Genomic DNA, 21,597 nt, shown 5'->3' with positions numbered 1-21,597 from the left:
TGTCAGATATTATACCATTACCAAACTCTTGCAACGTTGTTCAGCCAAATTATATTAATGCAAAATAATCACACCTTTGTAACGAGGGTGTTTCGTGAATCAAAACAAAAATGCTCGGCTATTGTCAGATGTATTAATTAAAACATCAGTCATTACAGCTCGAGCATCCCTGATTGTGCGACTGTTATCATTAAATCCCCAGGGTATTTACCTTCGTATGGTTCCCTTAATTCATACATCCTCGCCGTCTTAGTATTGCATCAACAAAACGACGGTAAGCGAGGTGCTCTTCATCCCCCGACCCCCATGCTGCTCAGTGTCGGCGGCTCCCTCTCCTCCCTGCGCTCGACAGCCGACATGCGGGCGGCGGCTGCGCTTCAGCTGACTGATGGCATGGCTGCCCCCGCCCGCCCGCCCGCTAGCGGCTCCCTCCCTCCCTCCCTCCCTCCCTCCCCGCCCGCTCCCCACGGGAACCGTGTCCTCGCCGCGTCCCGGAACCCACACCCCGCCCGCCGGCCGGCTCCCCACGGACATGGATCCCAACCCCGCCCGTTCCCCGTGGGCATCGCCGCGTCCTGGAGCCGAGCCCAACCCCAGCCTCCCTCCATCTCCAGCCCCAGCCCAGCATCGGCTCCCCGCGGGCACGGAAACCAACCCCACCCCCTCCCTCACCCCGCCCGCGGGCATTGCCCTCGCCCGGGCCCCACCCCGCTGGCACAGTGTCGCAGAGCCCGGCCGTCCGCCTGTCCCCGGAGTTCGGCCCGTCCTGCCCGTGCTATCCCCCACTGACTGGACGGGGCTCGAGCGCGGGTTGGCGGTTGGGCGGGCGGGCGCGCGCGCGGGGGAGTGGACAGCCGGCGACGCGCGCGCGGGAACCAGTACACGAGGCGCGGGCGAGGGTGTTGACGGGCGGGCGGGAGGGAGGAGGAGGCGGCAGCGCCATCGGGTCCGGCGTCACTGAGCCCCGAGGTTGGGGTTGGGGGGGTGACAACACTGCGGGCCCAACAGCACCGAGAGTCCGGGGTGGCCGGAGCCCCGGACATCGGCATTGACCAGGACAGCGGGAACATGCCAGCAACTGTGGGCAGCCTGGGGCATTGGCGGGAGTCAGTCCTGACTGCTCGCTCTCCCTGCAGGAAACTATTCATTCAGTTGATTTGGCTTATTGCGTGGTTCACGAAAAGAAACAGAACGTATCCCTGAGGAAATTGGGAATTCAGGTGAAGGAATCTTCAGTGGAATGAATTGGAGCCGTCAGGGACGAGAGTGCTCTGACTTCCAGCTGTGCTCTGCCACATGTCTGCCCGCCACTTGGATTATGTCAGCGACCATCATCATACTCCCCAATCCACCATGCCATTTCAAGATGAAATATTTCATAGAACTGTATAACACAAGAACAGGCCCTTCGGCCCACATTGTCATTCCTGAGCATCTTGCTATTGCCAAAACCAATACTTTTATCTGCCTGAACATAACCCACATCACTCCATTCCCTGCATATCCATATATCTAACCAAAAGTATTTTTAAAGACAAAAAAACCTTGCTCTGCATATAGTCTAATGGATTTTTCCCTGTTAGCTATTATGCCAGCGAAGGCCAATTCAGACCGCATCTACACCCAGTATTTTTTCTGCACTTCACAACAAGATCTTTTTTTCTTGCCTCAGCTTGAAAATATTGACCTTTAATGGTACAGAATGTCTTGAGTGCCATTTTACAAAACATACCAAATTATGTCTTCAGTCTGAAGAACGGTTTTGGCCCGAAACGTTGCCTATTTCCTTCGCTCCATAGATGCTGCCGCTCCCGCTGAGTTTCTCCAGCACTTTTGTCTACCAAATTATCATGTAGTGATTTCATTGTAAAATATATGACACCCATTTTTGATGCACTACGGGCTGTCTAAAATACTTAGAATCTTCTGAATATATAACTGGGTGACCGGAACTTAGAATTACCCAGCACAGAAACAGGCCCTTAGATCCAATTCCTCCGTGCCGTCCAAGATGCCCCATTTTGCTAATTCCACCTGCCTGTATTTGGCCCGAATCTTTCCTACCCATGTCCTTGTCCAAATGTCTTTTAAATGTTGTTATTATACCTGCCCCAACTGCCTCCTCTGGTAGGTAGCTTGTTCCATATATCCACCACTCCCCTGAGTGAAATTCGCCCCCAAGAGTCCTATTGAATCTTTCCCCTCTCATCTTAAGTCTTTTTGTCCTCTGGTGTTTGATTCCCCTACCCTGGGTCAAAGACTGTAGAAGACCTTCAGCTTCCGAGGAATACAGTCCTAGCCTGCCCAACCCCTTCCTCTAGTTCAGCCCTTCCAGTCCTAGCAAATATTAATTGATGAATGATCGCCTACATCCACATGATTACCTACCCTCACAGCTCAAGTTCTTATCTTTTCCTGGAATTTAACTGGGAAGGCTGCCAGCATCACAGCCATTTGAATTTAATGCTGCTTGGCCAGCCACCTACCTGAGACAACACATTGGGCGACCACAGATCACCAATCAATGTAAGTGAACCCCAATGCAAATGTTGATTGAGATTTATCCCTGGGTGCTGACGCAATGCAATTTCTACTCTTGTGTTATTATTCCTCATATAACATGTTGGATAGGCAATTTTTCTTTTTTTTTTCCTCTGGAACTTTGTTCACAATTTGCCAGTTGCATTTCCTAAAACATTACAATAGTGTTTACACTTCAAAGTAATTGTTGTAATTTACTTATTTGTAAAGTACTTTGTGATATTATGAGGTTATTAAGAATGTTATTTTATGTAATTCTATACTAAAGCAAGTTCTTCTCCATCTGTAGATTTATCCTGACTATAACTATACAAAATTAAGATGTGGCTTTTAAAATCATTTTATGACTAACTAATTTATAAATTACACCTGATGCACAAATTAATGTTTTCGCTACTTTCATGCAGCTTATTCTTTAAGTTTTAATTTTATCAGCATTGTTTGTACTTTAGATTTGTGAAACCACATAATGCTTGCCAACTCAAATCATGCAAATCTATTTTTCACAACTCCATTACCTTTTCCTCACCCACTGCCATCTTCTGGTCTTAATAATGCAAAATATGATTTAACGACAAGGACAGAGTATAAAATTAATCCACGTCTGTATACATGATTTGATTCCGTTTCACCACTACCCTACTTTTCATGTTAGGATTACAGTGGCTATTCATTTCAATGCCTTAGAAGATTGGCTGGATATTAACAATCTTTTATCTATGTACATTTATTGTTATGTAACATTCACTCCATCTTATATTGTGTTTCATGCTATTTCTTTTAGATGTCGTGGTCATATACTGTAGATCTTTTCCATTTCATCAGTCTTCCACTACTGTTCTAAGGCTTGAAAATAAATTATATTGTAACCTACTTAACTTTGATCCTTCTCCACCCATGTCAATACACTGTTAGAAGGTTCAGATGCATTAAGTGGTAACATTTCTACATTTCAAATTATAAAAAGAATGTTGAATAGAGATTCCACTGTTACTATTGTATTTACCACCCTTATCACTAGCATACTACATTCATACTCCATAAAATATTCACACCATCTTGGGCCTCCGCTATCACCATTCCATTATCTGTCACCCCTCACTACATGCTCTCCATAAATCTCAAGCTGCTGCTTCCAACCTTATGCACCTGCTCTGCTATTTCTGCCTCTACTTTGGTCTCCTGAAGCTTCTGTCCCCGTGCTTCCTTTGCCTGCTGGTTTCTCTTTGCAGATGCACAGTAAAGAGCTGAGACCCTTTCAATTTGAATTTTATTGTGATTTTTGTATTCTGATACAGAACAGTGGAAAGTTGTTGAATGAATGATCTGAAGCCATGAATTCACATGCCACCACAGCAGCAAGGAAATTCATCTTAATTTGATTAGGTAAACTTGAAATAAAACCTAAATCAGTAGTGGCGATCAATTAAATTGTATCAAAGGGCAGATACTAGCATGGATAGCAGGTTGGCTGGATGGCAGAAGGCAAAGAGTGGCAATAAAAGGGCCTTTTTCTGGTTGACTGCCAGTGACTAGCGGAGGTAGTCTGTGCTGGGGCTGCTACTCTTTACATTGTATATTAATGATTTGGATGAGGGGATTGAAGGCTTTGTGGCCAAGTTTGCAGATGATACGAAAATAGGTGGAAGGGCAGGTAGTGCAGAGAAAGCAGGGACTCTTGGTTGTGTTCGAATCGGTAGTAAGGAAGTCAAACTCAATATTAGCATTTATTTCAAGAGAGCTAGAGTACAAAACAGGAATGAGTTTTGGTCTCCTAATTTGAGGAAGGACATCCTTGTGATTGAGGCAGTGCAGCGTCAGTTCATGCGATTGATCCCTGGGATGGCAGGACTCTCATATGAGGAAATATTGAAAAGACTAGGCTTGTATTCACTGGAGTTTAGAAGGATGAGGGGGATCTTATAGAAACATATAAAATTATAAAAGGACTGGACAAGCTAGATGCAGGAAAAATGTTCCCAATATTGGGCGAGTCCAGAACCAGGGGCCACAGTCTTAGAATAAAGGGGAAGCCATTTAAGACTGAGGTGAGAAAAAACTTTTTCACCCAGAGAGTTGTGAATTTATGTAATTCCCTGCCACAGAGGGCAGTGGAGGCCAAGTTGATTTAAGAGAGACTTAGATAGAGCTCTAGGGACTAGTGGAGTCAAGGGATATGGGGAGAAGGCAGGCATGGGTTATTGATAGGGGACAATCAGCCATGATCACAATGAATGGCGGTGCTGGCTCGAAAGGCCGAATGGCCTCCTCCTGCACCTATTTTCTATGTAATGCTGAGGCTCTATAAGGCACTGGTCAGGACGCATTTGGAGTATTGTGAGCAATTTTGGGCACCGTGTCTGAGGAAGGATGTGCTGGCCCTGGAGTGGGTCCAGAGGAGGTTTACAAGAATGATCCCAAGAATGAGTAGGGTAACTTATGGCGGGACTGGGCCTGTATTTGCTGGATATTTTAAGAATGATGGGGGGATCTCATTGAAACGTACCAAATAGTGAAAGGCTTGGATAGAGTGGATGTGGAGAGGATGTTTCCATTAGTGGGAGAGTCTAGAATTAGAGGTCTCAGAATTAAAGAACGTTCCTTTAGGAAGGAGATGGGAAGGAATTTCTGTAGACAGAGGGTAGGGAATCTGTGGAATTATATGCCACAGAAGGCTGTGAGGGACGTCAATGGATATTTGTACAGCAGAGATGGATAGAATCTTGATTAGTACAGGGGTTAAGGGGAGAAGGCAGGAGAATGGGGTTAGGAAGAAGAGATCGATCAGCCATGATTGAATGGTGGAATAAACTTGATGGGCCGAATGGCCTAATTCTGCTCTTATTACTTATGACCTTATAAAATTACTATTTTTTAATAAATGCATCTGATTTGCTCAAATTTGAATCTAGAGGTGGGGAACCATGACAGCCGCGAACATGCTTTCTGGAATAGCTATGCAGGCCACCCACTTCATGTGCAATTAAAGATAGGCACTAAAGGTACAGAGAAGGTTCACCAGACTGATTCCTGGGATGTCAGGACTTTCATATGAAGAAAGACTGGATAGACTCGGCTTGTACTCGCTAGAATTTAGAAGATTGAGGGGGGATCTTATAGAAACTTACAAAATTCTTAAGGAGGAGGAGCCATCTTGGTGAACGGCTGCTAGCCAGCAGCTGTCCGTCTTAAATTCGTTTTTTTTAATAGTTTTTAGTGAGTCCTGTTTTTTTGTTTGTAGGGGATATGGTCTTTTAATGTGGGGGGGTAGGTGTTACTTTATTTATAGGTCCCTACCTGGTCGGTGTGGCAGCCTTTTTTCCGGGCTGCCCGTCGACCCGTCCTCGTGGCCTACCAGCGGGCTTGGAGCGCCGTTTCTTGGCGGGAACCACCCAGCACCTCGGCCTGAGTGGCGGCACAGCATTGGAGCGCTGGAGCGGAGCAGAGCGGGCGATGCCTTGCCTGGGTCGCCGCGCTGGAGCTCTGGCGAGCTGGACCGCCGTGAGCAACATCTCTGGGCTGTGGGTTTGTGGAGCGGAGAGACGGCAAGGCGGCAGTGCGGAGAGCGGGCGCCGACTTTTTCATCGGGAGCCTGGGAGCGCCAAACCGGCGCGGCCTTGTCGGCTTCGGCAGCCGCGGGCTCCAACCAGGAAGCGGCCGTTCCAAGTGGCCCAGCCGCCGAAAGGACTCTCCCGACGCCGGGGCAAGACCACCCGGTGAGAACGGCCAGGGACATCGGGCCTCCGTACAGGCAATTGCGGTGGCCTCAATAGGCCTGACTTTGGGGTGAACATGGGGTGGGGACTGGACATTGTGCCTTCCTCCACAGTGCTACCCACTGTGGGGGGATGATTTTTTTGTCTAATTGTAGTCCTGTAGGTCTGTGTCCAAGATGGCTGCCGTGAAGAGAGAGTGGACGCTGGCGCGCTTTGGCTGCCGCTGCTCCCTCTTCACACTGTGTTTTTGATTTTCTGTTTTTGGATTGAATTCTGTTTTTAATTTGTGTCACTGTGATGTCTTTAATTACTTGTTTTATTCCGATTATATGTTTTTATTCCGATTACTATGTAAGGTGTCCTTGAGATGTATGAAAGGCGCCCATTAAATAAAATTTATTATTATTATTATTATTAAGGGGTTGGACAGGCTAGATGCAGGAAGATTGTTCCCGATGTTGGGGAAGTCCAGGACAAGGGGTCACAGTTTAAGGATAAAGGGGAAATCCTTTAGGACCGAGATGAGAAAAACATTTTTCACACAGAGAGTGGTGAAACTCTGGAACCCTCTGCCACAGAAGCTGTTGAGGCCAGTTCATTGGCTATATTTAAGAGGGAGTTAGATGTGGCCCTTGTGGCTAAAGGGATCAGGGGGTATGGAGAGAAGGCAGGTACAGGATACTGAGTTGGATGATCAGCCATGATCATATTGAATGGCGGTGCAGGCTCGAAGGGCCGAATGGCCTACTCCTGCACCTATTTTCTATATTTCTATGTTTCTCCAGCAACACCCACCTCTCATGATAGCACAGTGAATGCATTAAGAAACAGATTTCCTAGCTTAATAGACTTTCCATTCAGTCTAGTCTGGGATAGAGGGCGGAAACTGTTAAGAGAGTGGTTATGGGTAGCAAATGAAATGGCAAGGAAATGGTGTGTGAGATAAGTAAAGGAAGGGAGAATGAAAGTGTGGAAAAGTGAGTCGCATTCCAAAATGTGCCTGCCATTGGATTATCCCAACTGCCTTGTAGTCATAGAGTGATACAGTGTGGAAGTGGAAACATACCCTGCTCCACTACATGTCCCAGCTACACTAGTCCCACCTGCCAGTATTTGGTCCATATCCTTCCAAACCTTTTTTTTATCAATATGCCCATCTAACCGCTTCTTAAATGTTGGGATAGTCCCTGCCCCAACTACCTCCTCTGGCAGCTTGTTCCATACATTGACCACCCTTTGTGTGAAAAAGTTACCCCTGAGATTCCTATTAAATCTTTTCCCCATCACCTTAAACCTATGTCCTCTAGTCCTCGATTCACCTACTCTGGGCAAGAGACTCTGTACATCTACCCGATCTATTCCTCTCATGATCTTATACAACTCTATGAGATCACCCCTTATCCACCTGCGCGCCAAGGAATAGACTCCCAACCTACTCAACCTCTGCCTATATCTCAGACCCTATAGTCCTGGCAACATCCTCGTAAATCTTCTCTGTACCCTTTCGAGCTTCACGACATCTTTCCTATAACACGGTGCCCAGAAATGAACACAATACTCTAAATGTGGCCTCACCAACATCTTACACAACTGCAACATGACCCAACTTCTATATGCAATACTCTGGCTGATGAAGGCCAATGTGCCAAAAGCCTTTTTGACCACCCGAGCTACCTGTAACTCCACCTTCAGGGAACCATGTACCTGCACTCCTAAATCCCTCTGCTCTACAACACTACCCAGAGCACTACCATTCACTGTGTAGGTCCGGCCCATGTTGGACTTCCCAAAATGAAACACCTCACATTTTTCTGCATTAAATGCCATCAACCATTACTTAGCCCACTTAGCCAATTGATCAAGATCCTGCTGCAATTTTTCAAATGATCTTCACTCTCTGCAAAACCACCCACTTTTGAATCATCTGCACACTTGCTAATCTTGCTATGTATGTTCTCATACAAATCATGGATATAGATGACAAACAGTAACGGGCCTAGCACCAAACCCTGAGGCACACCACTAGTCACAGGCCTCCAGTCCAAGAAGCAACCTTCCACCATCACCCTCTGCTTCATTCCATGAAGCCAATTTTCTATCCATTCATAGACACAAAATGTTGGAGTAACTCAGTGGGATAGGCAGCATCTCTGGAGAGAAGGGATGGGTGACGTTTCAAGTCTCGACCCTTCAGTCTGAAGAAGGGTCTCAACCCAAAATGTCACCCATTCCTTCTCTCCAGAGATGCTGCCTGTCTCGCTGAGTTACTCTAGCATTTTGCGTCTATCTTCGATTTAAAACTGCATCTGCAGTTCTTTCCTACACACTTTCTATCCATTCAGCTATCTCTCCTTGGATCCCTTGCGATCTAACCTTCCAGAGCAACCTACCATGAGAAACCTTGTCCAATGCTTTACTGGTCCATATATACAACATCTACAGCTCTGCCATCATCGACCTTTTTGGTCATGTCTTCCAAAAACTCAAATTAGATTTGTGAGACACGGCCTCCCACATACAAAACCATGCTGACTATCCCGAATCAGCCCTTGTCCGTCTAAATATCTGTATATCCTATCCCTCATAATACCCTCTGGTAACTTTTCAACTACAGATGTTAAGCTCACTGACCTATAGTTCCCAACATTTTCCCTGCAGCCCTTCTTGAATAAAGGCACAGCATTTGCCACCCTCCAGTCTCCTGGCACCTCTCCTGTATTTAAAGACAATTTGTAAATTTTCAACCAGGGCTCCTGCAATTTCCTCTCTAGTTTCCCACAATGTCCTCGGATATATATGATCAGGCCCTGGAAATTTGTCTACCTTCAGCACCTCTTCAACCGTAACACCAATTTCTCGACACTTCCATTGACTGCCCCTAGTCCCTCCATCCTCCTGTCTTTCTTCTCGGTAAATACACAGGAGAAATACTCATTGAGGACCTTGCCCATCTCTTGTGGCTCCACACAGAGTTGACTGCTTTGATTCCATTCTCTCTCTAGGTACCCTTTTTCCCCCTTATGTATTTATAAAATCTCTTGGGGTTATCCTTAATGCTAACTCCTGGCCCCTTTTTGCCCTTCTGATTTACTTGTTTACTTTGCTCCTTGGTTCCCGAAACTCCTCCAGGGATACACTTAATCCCAGTTGCCAAGCCTGTCCCATGCGTCCTTTTTAGTCTTAACCAATGCCTCTATTTCTCTCATCAGCCAAGTTTCCTTAACTCCTGAGCTTTTGTCATCACACTTTTAAAAAAACAATTGGCTGATGTTCCTTTCCCCTCAAACAACCTGCTCCAATCAACTTGAGCGAGACTTTCTCTCATCCCCTGTAAGTTGGCTGTACCCCAATTTAGCATTTTAACACGTGAGCTCTCTCTGTCCCTATCCTTAGGTATTTTAAACCTAATCGAACATTGGTCACTTGTCCAAAAAGCTCCTCAACACTTCATTCACTTGCCCTTCCCGATTTCCCAAGTGTCGCCCTCTCACATGTGGGAGCCTCTACATACTGTTGGAGAACACTCACCTAAACACCTTTGAGAAACTGAACACCATCTATACCTTTCACACTATGATTTTCCCAAATTGGGAAAATTAAAATCCCCTACTATAACAACCTTATTTGACTTGCAGCTGTCTGCAATCTCCTGGCATATTTGTTCTTCTAATTCCCGCTGACTATTTGGGGGTCTGTAGTACACCCCCAGCAAGGTGATCATCCCTTTCTTGTTCCTCAACTCCACCCATATAACATCACTAGATGAACCATCCGTAATGCCACCTCTGACTACTGCTGTGACATCCTCCTTAACCAATAATGCAACCCCCCCACTTCCTCCTTTATCATCACCCCTGTCTCTCCTGAAGCACATTTGCCATCTGCCAGTAATGATACATGAGAGGAAGGGTATTAGACAAAAAGAAAGTGGGAGGGATGGGGGTGGGGGAGGTGGAGATGGATTGAAAGAATCAAACAGCAAGAATAGAGAGAGAAGAGAATGGGAAATGTGATTATAATTTGTGATTGCTATGAATGGCCGAGCAATTAAAATAGTTAGGTGACATTTCGGGCTTCAGATGAAGATACCTGTATTTGAAGAATAGTCCCAACCCAAAACATCACCTATCTATGATCTCCAGAGATACAGCCTGACCTGCAGAGTTACTCCAGCACTTTGACTTTTTGTAAACTGGCATCTGCAGTCCCTTGTATCCTCAATAAAAATGGTTAATTAATATATCTACTAATATTAATTTGACACAAAAATTTTAAATATATATCCTGATCAAAACTCATCTCCACTTCCTTTCCTCCAATATTAAAACACGAGGCATCTTTTGTCGGATATTTGTGACTGTACATGGCAAAAAGCCAATAAATATTTGTTATATCTAATTTCTATAAGGGAATTTTAATATTGCTTAATAATTTTGAATCAGACAGTTCTAATTTCTTACAGAATTTTGGAATGTAATCGTTTAGTTTAGGAGGAAATATTAATTATGGTTTGCTTCTGCAGAGATGCATTTTTTTTAAAAAGGATCCAAAATTAATCAAGGACACACTAGAGGCAGGAAACATGTTCCCGATGTTGGGGGAGTCCAGAACCAGGGGCCACAGTTTAAGAATAAGGAGTAAGCCATTTAGAACGGAGACGAGGAAACACTTTTTCTCACAGAGAGTGGTAAGTCTGTGGAATTCTCTGCCTCAGAGGGCATTGGAGGCAGGTTCACTGGATGCTTTCAAGAGAGAGCTAGATAGGGCTCTTAAAAATAGCAGAGTCGGGATATGGGGAGAAGGCAGGAACGGGGTACTGATTGGGGATGATCAGCCATGATCACATTGAATGGTGGTGCTGGCTCGAAGGACTGAATGGCCTACTCCTGCACCTATTGTCTATTGTCTAAAATTCAATATTTTGATTGTTTCCATGATGCTCCCTCGTGGTTGTAAAATGGGTACATTTGAGATGAAAGAGTTTAAGTGATTAACAAAGCCACAGATTAGAAATGTTAATTTGGTTCCAGTTTTGAAAACCAGTAAAGAAATGGAAGTAATAATATTGAACTAAATTACCATTAAACTCGTGAAGATACTAAGCCCTGATGTGAATTTAGACCATAATTTATGTTTTAACCAGGCACTACTTGTGTTAAGTAAGAAATACCATTTGCCCCTTTGGAGAAATTAGCTCAATGTTTATTTTTGCAGAACAAAATTGACTTATTAGCAAAAAAAGTCAGGCATAAGCGGTGCTTTAAAACATGCAGCATGTGGGAATACAGTTTCATTACCATCAATGCAAACCAATCATGATGCAGTTGCAATAATTATCCATTAATCCATCTCCAGCGGCTAACAAGCCTTTTGACAGATATAAATGTGGAAAAGTTAATTAATCCAACTGCAGAGTGTGCAATAGAGGAGAAAGGTGGCTGAATGCCAATTTAAAAAAAATATTTGCTGATGAGGTCCTTCATATGCCAGTAACATCTAATATGGAGAAATGAACATAAGACATAAAAACAGGAGTAGACTATTGCCCCTTGTATCTTCTCTGCGATTCATTAGGATCTTGGGTGATTTCCAACATGCCTGTGCTCAATGTCGGTTTACAACTTTAACTCCATAACGCTTGATTCTTCTAATATACATAAGTCTATCTATCTCTCGCTTAAATATACTCATTCACCCAGTCTCCATGGTTGTCTTGGGTTGACAATTCCAAAGATTCACTGCCCATTGTGAAGAAATTTGCTTTTGCCTCCATCCTGAATAGTTGACACATTATTTTGAGACTGTGACTTCAGATTTTTGACACACCAGCCAAGAAAATGTCACTGGCATCTGTCCTATAATGTCCTCTATGATTTTGTGTGTTTCAATGAGATCAAGTATTAGTTATCTAAACTTAAGAGAGTATAGGCACAGTTAGTTTATTATTGTGGCACACATCTACTCGATCTAAAGACTTAATCTAATGTCCTCTTGTCTCACTCAGGTGTCTCAATTGTTATGAAATGTTCATCTCTGTGTAAATCATTAAATCATTCAGCTTGCTATGAATGATGCTTGTATTCAAGTAAAGAGCCTTCAGTTGTGTCATCTTACTATTTTTCCCTCCCCAGACTCAAATTGGATAAATACACTTATGTTTGTCCCGTCATGATAGCATCTAGTTATTGTTACCAATATTGGTATCCTACACTATCACCTTGCATTTTCTCTTACATTTTCCTGCCACCAGCACTCAACCCCGACAATCTGGCATAAAGCCGTTTTCAGGATAAGCTTCCCCCAAATATGTGGAGGCGATGCAAATTGTTACATGGTAATGACAATACCACCTGCTGGGAAATCCTGGCAAAATCTCAGAGATTGAACAATAATTAAAAACGTAAACAGTTGTTTCAGAAACAACTGAAAAAAAGTATCAGATGTTCAAACGTCCTAGTCAGATTTCCCCTGTTTACGCACGGAAGATATTTTTTGGCATATAAAGATTGAGGGTGATGATAAACCTCAGTGTCGTTGAGGATACACATGGTTAACTGACTCTGCCAGTATGATTCGCAGATGGGATACAGTGGCCAGAGCCTAACTAGGGAGTCTAATGCCCCTGCCCCACTTAGGAAACCTGAACGGAAACCTCTGGAGACTTTGCGCCCCACCCAAGGTATCCGTGCGGTTCCCGGAGGTTTTTGTCAGTCTCCCTACCTGCTTCCACTACTTGTAACCTCCGGCAACCACCTGCAACCTCCGGGAACCGCTAGGAAGCCTTGGGTGGGGCGCAAAGTCTCCAGAGGTTTCCGTTCGGGTTTCCAAAGTGGGACAGGGGCATTACTGTCATTCCCCACTGCTTACTTATTGTGCAGAGGTAGCTGGTTTGTTATAATACACTTGCTGCCTGAGGTAACACCTACAATGAGTCAGCGTATCATGTCCGCTGGATTCCCAAGGCTGTCTTATCCTCCTGCTGTTTTGTGATGACAACTCAATTTCCAGTTGCTATGTTTTGTCTCGGGTAATAGTAGAGGGGAAAAGTCAACAATAAGAGGAAGCCACAAAAAAATGTATTGATTAAAAAAAAGTACAGTTAATTACTTTATAATTTTGTTAATGTGATGTTTCTATTTACACAGTGAGGATGAAAGTTAATCACTTTCCCAGCCCCCACCCATCCCCCTTCCCCCCTTAAAAATCTTAACGTCTACCTTTTTAATCAGGTTAGTTGTCAACAAATATGGTTAGTTGTCCTCTTATTTTTGTTTGTAAATTCCCTTAATTTTTCATGTATATTATTATTGGCCCTCACACCCATTCTGCCAGATAGTGAACTTACTACTCTGCTGTGTTGGTACTTTTGAAATCTGTCCTTCATTTTATTCACTGACTTGGAATTTAATTTTTGCATCTGTGGGATGTTGCACATTCATCAAAAATGGAATTAACCAAGTCCTTGCAAATCAAAGTCAGCTTTTTTTTTTCAATTGTGTTTGTGCTATTTCTTGCTAATTTTTGGGTGCCTTTGCAATGCTCAGGCTTGCGTATCCACTGGCACTTCATTCTGACTGCACCACTTTCTTCACACGTGTGTTTTCACAGGACGTTAACAAAAGGTTTGTTGGCAATTTAGTTTAGAGAGACAGCACGGAAATAGGCCCTTCGGCCCATCGAGTCTGCGCCAATCAGCGATCCCCGCACATTAACACTGTCCTGCACTCACTCGGGACAATTTAGACGTACCAGGCCAATTAACCTACAAACCTGTGCGTCTTTGGAGTGGGAAGAAACCGAAAATCTCGGATAAAACCCACGCAGTCACGGGGAGAACCTACAAACTCCATTCAGACAGCACCCGTAGTCAGGATCAAACCCGGGCTTCCGGCACTGCAAGTGCTGTAAGGCAGCAACTCTACCACTGTGCCACCATGCCACCCGAGTTATTTCAAAGAATCCAGATTAAAAAAATATTTACATTTTTGTTTCTTATGTATTTTCTATTTTTATGGCAGAAATCTGATTGAACCACACTGGAAAGTTGCATTAGAGTGCTCCACAGCCATGATTATATGTATTTCGAATCCACATCAAAACACAGTGACACAAAAGTTAATTTCATCTAATTGTAAAAGCCAGTCTCTGCTGACTGTTCTGTTTATTGCTTTATCCATAATTGAATGAGCAGCTCGCATGTATTGATGCTAATTGGGATGAGGGGGAGTTGATGGGTATGGGAGAGAGAATACGTTACAGGGAAATAAGTAGGTGAATGGGAGTACATTGTTGGTACCTGGTACCCATTGGGCAGAATAGCTTCTTCTAGGTCATCATAACCAAAACAGTCTTGAGCAAAGTGCTGTCTGTGGATAATCCTCATTGTGACTACTTGGTTTCTGCCAGGAACTCCAGTTTCACATCACAAAGTTGTGCGAGTGGTTTAATTGGCTGCCTGCAAATCACTCTGTAGGAAAGTGGCCAAAGAATTCAAAGGTACTTGATGGGCATGATTGAGAACATAAATTGCAGCGCTATGGAAACTAGGAGGATGATTGCACAGCTGGAAGCTGGAGTTGACCAGGTGAACTACCTCCTGGGTCATAATAAGGAATGACAGATATAATGATAAGTGGTGCTGTTGTTATTTCACTCATGGGATTCAGGTGTTGCACTCAATCCTGCCTTTAATGATTGCTGCTAATTACCATTGAGGTTAACAGCAATCATTGGAAGTAGTTAGGACTGATCCTTTGATATGTTTTTGGTGAATGTCCTCTCAAAAGTAGATATATTTCCAGATCAGAAGTGTGTAACTAAGAAATGAATTTGACATTGATGATGTACTCATGCATTTATTGTCTTTTACCAGATGATAGTTTTGAACACGTCTTCATGGTTTTGCTTCCATACGCTTTGTGGGTGGCAAACACTGCAATCACAGTGCACCAGCTGAGAAAGGAGTTAATCTTTTGGGTGGTTCATGTAGATTCCTATTAGCTCTATCACCTAGACATGAGCGATGTTAGAGCTAGGTTCGCACAAGCAAGGGGAGAATTATACAGACCTGACAGATGTCTTATAGATAATGGAAAGACTTTATGGTGTCAGAAGTTAAGTTCCTTATCACTTATTATCCATCCTAGGATCTTCCCTTGTGGCGAGTGTAACTTTGTGGTTGTTCTTATAAGGGCAACGATCAATGGTGACCCAACAAACTGTTGATACTGGCAAATTCAGTAAAGTGCTGTCATGAGTGTAGGAATGTTACTTCCTTTCATCATCTCAAGCTTAAATGTCATCCAGGCTTTGCATGATGCACTGCTGGTTTTCTAAGGGGTCGAGATATAATTCAGACATTTCCATAAAAAACTTCACACTACCATTCTGCACGAAACAAAGTGGACAACAAAGGAGCTCCCAACATGGCTGCCTCATCTTGTGTGCTGCTCCTGACCAGGACTGAGACTCCTTAATCAAATGGTGATGCAGGATGTAAAACATAGGGTGGTAGATTTATCTGAAGGAAATAAAGTAGGTTTACACTCATCATTACTTATAATGGTTATCAGATGCTGATCTTTATCTTCCTACATTGGTCACTAATACTGTACGTTGAGGGACTGATATTCTTTCTCCATGCATGGTATCTCCGAGATCTGACATGGAGTCCTTGATATAATTGGCATGCTGACACAAACTCATTGAACTATATAAAATCCCACCCACATTCTGCTCTTTCCCTGAGGAGAAAGTGTTGGTATTGCCTCTCCTTAAATAAGTGAGCCTCTCTAATTTGCATTGGAGCATTGCGAATAGGGAGATGCAATGAACTACAGATGCTGGTTTACAAAAAAAATACACTAAGTGCTGGAGTAACTCAGCAGGTCAGGCTACATCTCTGGAGAACATGCATAGATGACGTTTTGGGTCGGGCCAAGAAGGCACATCAAAGCCTTCCTACTTCCTTAGAAGGCTTAGGAAGTTTGGCATGTCCCCTACAACTCTCACCAATTTCTACAGATGCACCAAACAGCTTGGTTTGGGAACAGCTCCTTTTAGGACCACAAGAAATTGCAGTGAATTGTGGATGCAGCCCAGGCCATCAGACAAATCAACCTCCCTTCTTTTGACTCCATTTATTCCTCACGCTGCCCCAGCAAGGCCAGCAGTATAATCAAGGACGAGTCGCACTCTGGCCATGCCCTTTTCTCCCCTCTAAGTAAACGGGTCCTTATCATATTGGCAGGCAGTGACTAGTGGGGTACCGCAAGACTCGGTGCTGGGACCCCAGCTATTTACAATATATATTAATGATTTGGACGAGGGAATTGAATGCAACATCTCCATGTTTGCGGATGACACGAAGCTGGGGGGCAGTGTTAGCTGTGAGGAGGATGCTAGGAGACTGCAAGGTGACTTGGATAGGTTGGGTGAGTGGGAAAATGCTTGGCAGATGCAGTATAATGTGGATAAATGTGAGGTTATTCACTTTGGTGGCAAGAACAGGAAAGTAGACTATTATTGAATGGTGGCCGATTTGGAAAAGGGGAGATGCAACAAGACGTGGGTGTCATGGTACACCAGTCATTGAAAGCAGGCATGCAGGTGCAGCAGGCAGTGAAGAAAGCGAATGGTATGTTAGCATTCATAGCAAAAGGATTTGAGTATAGGAGCAGGGAGGTTCTACTGCAGTTGTTCAGGGTCTTGGTGAGACCACACCTGGAGTATTGCGTACAGTTTTGGTCTCCTAATCTGAGGAAAGACATTCTTGTCATAGAGGGAGTACAGAGAAGGTTCACCAGACTGATTCCTGGGATGTCAGGACTTTCATATGAAGAAATGCTGGATAGACTCGGCTTGTACTCGCTAGAATTTAGAAGATTGAGGGGGGATCTTATAGAAACTTACAAAATTCTTAAGGGGTTGGACAGGCTAGATGCAGGAAGATTGTTCCCGATGTTGGGGAAGTCCAGAACAAGGGGTCACAGCTTAAGGATAAGGGGGGAAATCTTTTATACCGAGATGAGGAAAACATTTTTCACACAGAGAGTGGTGAATCTCTGGAATTCTCTGCCACAGAAGGTAGTTGAGGCCAGTTCATTGGCTATATTTAAGATGGAGTTAGATGTGGCCCTTGTAGCTAAAGGGATCAGGGGGTATGGAGAGAAGGCAGGTACAGGATACTGAGTTGGATGATCAGCCATGTTCATATTGAATGGCAGTGCAGGCTCGAAGGGCCGAATGGCCTACTCCTGCACCTATTTTCTATGTTTCTATGTTTCACATCAATACTGAACCCCCAATAACGTGTGCTTTAAGTTTGCATACTAATCTCTTATGTGGGACCTTGTCGAAAGCCTTCTGAAAGTCCAGATATAACACATCCACTGGTTCTCCCTTATCCACTCTACTAGTTACATCCTCGAAAAATTCTATAAGATTCGTCAGACATGATTTATCTTTCATAAATCCATGCTGACTTTGTCCAATGATTTCACCACTTTCCAAATGTGCTGCTATCCCATCTTTAATTCAATTCAATTCAATTCAATTCAATTCAATTCAACTTTAATGTCATTGCACAAATACTGAGTATGGGTACAACGAAATGCAGTTTTGCGTCAGTCCGTAGTAGTGCAATATAGAAATTAAAAAATAAATAAAAAAAGGGGATACAGAATAATAAAAAATACAGAATAATTAAACAATGGGGATGGAGGGACCGGAGGAATCTATCGGCGGGACTCCGAGTTCAGCAATGGGACGGTATGATTGTAGAAGCTGTTCCTCATCCTACTGGTACGAGACCTGAGGCTCCTGTACCGCCTCCCTGATGGGAGGAGGGCAAACAGTCCATGGTTGGGGTGGGAGGGGTCTTTAATGATCTTCCCAGCTCGTTTCAGACACCGTTTTCGGTGGAGGGCATCCATGGCAGGGAGCAGGGCACCGATGATGTGCTGCGCGGTTTTCACCACCCGTTGTAGTGCCTTCCTGTCCGCAACAGTGCAGCTGCTGTACCATACCGCGAAGCAGGCGGTCAAGATGCTCTCGATGGTACACCTGTAGAAGTTGGTCAGGATCTGGGGGGACAGGTGGGCTGACTGACTCTAGCAGTTTCCCCATTACCGATGTTAGACTAACTGGTCTGTAATTCCCCGTTTTCTCTCTCCCTCCTTTTTTTAAAAGTGGGGTTACATTAGCTACCCTCCAATCCTCAGGAACTACTCCAGAATCTAAAGAGTTTTGAAAAGTTATCACTAATGCATCCACTATTTCTGGGGCTACTTCCTTAAGTACTCTGGGATGCAGCCTATCTGGCCCTGGGGATTTATCGGCCTTTAATCCATTCAATTTACCTACCACCACTTCCCGGCTAACCTGGATTTCACTCAGTTCCTCCATCTCAGTTGACCCCCGGTACCCTGCTATTTCTGGCAGATTATTTATGTCTTCACTAAGGAAGACAGGACCAAAGTAGCTACGGTACCTCTTTGATGACCCGCGGACTGGGTTTACCTTACACTAAACGTTATTCCCTTACCATGTGTCTATACTTTGTAAATGGATCGATTGTAATCTGCTGACTGGTTAGCACGCAACAAAACCTTTTCACTGTACCTTGGTACACGTGACAATGAACTAAACTGAAACTTCTGAGGAATTTCCTTCCTGGGATAAATAAAGTGCTATCGTATTGTTTCGTATATCTGCCTACAGCACGTGGCAGAGACATCCTTGCTAGAGAATTGGTATTTCTCAAACATTGTTTTTAATGGATAAAGTGCTTCAAAGTTTTGCTCGGATGACAAACACAAAATGCTGGAGTAACTCAGCAAGACAGGCAGCATCACTGGAGAGAAGGAATGGGTCCCAGAATATGGCCGCCCTGCCTATCAGCTCTCACTCCCATCTCCATTTCACTCTGCAAGTCTGGATGAAAGGTTACTGCGCCCCAAGTGACAAATTACCTTGTCTCAGCATTTCCTCACAATTTCTTCTTCTACAAAATGCAAACAGCACCACTTGTTCATAATTGTTCATAAAAGCTGATTCCAGTTCATTAACTAACATACTAGCAAGTCAAGCAAGATAACTTTTGAAAGGATCAACACACATGCACTATTTAAAAAGTGCAGGTAGGTTTGTTTTTTTTCGCTGCAACTCAGGTCAGATTTTCCTATGCTGTTCACACAGTATATTAGCTAGCTCAGTTTGACAGGATAGGTGTCAATAGCATTACATGGAGATTAACTTCACCAGCTGTCTAGTCTGCAGACTAAAAGCATTTGGACACTTTGCATCTGTGCTTTACAATTTGCCAAGTAGTGTTAAAAATATTGCTTGCAAATCACGTGAAATTGCAAGTGAATTGGTGTGCATAGTGACAAAATCGAGCCGGTAATTTCACTTTTATCACTATTGTGATTTTTTTGTTTTGTCATTTTCATCTTATTTTGTATCATCATCTCTGGCGCATAACTGTGCCGCCTATTTATTTAACCTATTCTTCATTGATCGGAGAGAAATTGTATAACATTTTCAAGATGTGTTTTTTCTGCTGTTAATTATTCCAGAAATGCGACAGCTATAGTCTTCGATGTATCCTTAAACATAGACTTAAGGCGTGTGAGAATCCCCAGGGCACACCGCATAAGCGGAGATAATAGACAATAGGTGCAGGAGTAGGCCATTTGGCCCTTTGAGCCAGCACCGCCATTCAATATGATCATGGTTGATCATCTAAAATCAGTACCCTATTCCTGCTTTTTCCCCATATCCCTTGATTCCTTTAGCGCTAAGAGCTAAATCTAACCATCTCTTAAATTGGCCTCCACTACCTTCTGTGGCAGGGAATTCCACAGATTCACAACTCTGGGTGAAAAAGTTTTTCCACATCTCAGTCCTAAATGGCCTACCCTTATTCTTAAACCATGACCCCTGGTTCTGGACTCCCCCAACATTGGGAATTTTTTTTCCTGCATCTAGCCTGTCCAGTCCTATAAGAATTTTATATGTTTCGATAAGATTCCCTCTCATCCTTCTAAATTCCAGTGAATACAAGCCCAGTCGACCTTTTCTTTCATCATATATCAGTCCCGCCATCCCGGGAATTAACCTGGTGAACCTATGCTGCACACCCTCAATTGTAATAATGTCCTTCCTCAAATTAGGAGACCAAAATCAGATTTCAAAATTTCAGGAAAAGACCAAAATTGCAGCTCCACGTAATAATACAAGGAATACTTTACTTTATTTACAAATGAATTGCAATGTTCTTCAGAGATAACAATTATAAATATTAATTTTAACATAATAATGTCTAACTATATATTTGTCCCATACAGACTTGAATTTAAAACTTTTTTATAAATAAATATGTTAAAAATATTGTATTTAATAGCATTTTATACGTCCATTCATGAAAAAGTCTAAATGTACCACTAATCAACGTTTAAGTTTCTAACATTTTATTCAAATCTTTGGAACCACCTTCTCGATTAAACTATTCGCGATATGGTGTCAATAACTTCTTTAAAAGAAATTCCAACGTAAAGCTCAATCAATTCCAAATAAGTATTTACAATTTAAGAAGAAAGTATTTCTCAAGAGTTGGGACCTGTGTCCAGGGAGATCCAATATCTTAAAATGTTGTTTGTTATAAAATGGTAAACTTGGGTTTAACTTTGTCCAGTATTTAAATTTGTTGCTTTGCAATTAAAGACTGCAATCACCTAAGGCAACAGTTTAATGCGTGATCTTCCTTACGTACATGAAGAATGCTTAAACTATTTACACCATGCTTGAAACAAGTGGTGAAGTCCATAGGAAGGACTTTCAAAATAAGTCAGCATAAACAAGTTATAAAAATATTGTTGTATTGCAATATAGTTCATAATGATTTCTGTTATATTATTGAATGATATTCACATGGCAAAAAAATACTCACCCCATTAATCCAAGTTTTGAATCAGCCATGTTCCTGAATCCCATGCAGATGATAAAGCAATCACTCATGCTTTTGGGACAATAACATAGCTTTCCAGAAGACCTCTCTGTAATGCTACAGTCACAAACTAAAGTAGCACCACTGTTTATAATACTGTAGAGTGTTGTATTACAAGGTGGAGCAAATAGTTGTTTCCAGAAGCTTAAAGCATCAATTATTAATTCCGATATGCAGGAGCTAAACAAGGGGGCTTGACAATTACACCCCAAAGTAGCATCCTTTCACAAAGCCACATATTTAATAATTATTTTATTTTACAGTTTACAACTGCCAATTATATAGTTTGGTGCCTTCCTGAGCACATTCTAAAATTGAATATGTAATACTTAT

General features: G+C 43.1%; 1 protein-coding gene across 2 annotated transcripts in view; it reads right to left on the bottom strand.

Annotated features, from left to right (window-relative positions):
* Window positions 1-21,341, bottom strand: part of cacna1d (calcium voltage-gated channel subunit alpha1 D) — a 352,130-nt gene extending 330,789 nt beyond the window's left edge. The window contains exon 1 of one of the 2 annotated variants that reach the window (XM_033036547.1): window positions 21,208-21,341. Coding sequence is in view for 1 of the 2 variants with exons in the window: in XM_033036546.1 (XP_032892437.1) it covers window positions 212-239 (28 nt within the window). In the remaining variant the exon portion in view is untranslated. Of the gene's footprint in view, window positions 1-211; window positions 364-21,207 lie in introns of those variants that run through there. The other variant, XM_033036546.1, reaches the window with a different exon arrangement.
* Window positions 21,342-21,597: the final 256 nt, after the last annotated feature.

The sequence above is a fragment of the Amblyraja radiata genome, chromosome 18 (assembly GCF_010909765.2).
Source record: "Amblyraja radiata isolate CabotCenter1 chromosome 18, sAmbRad1.1.pri, whole genome shotgun sequence".
In the NCBI taxonomy this organism is placed as follows: domain Eukaryota; kingdom Metazoa; phylum Chordata; class Chondrichthyes; order Rajiformes; family Rajidae; genus Amblyraja; species Amblyraja radiata.
This window is presented reverse-complemented; position numbering and strand designations above follow the sequence as displayed.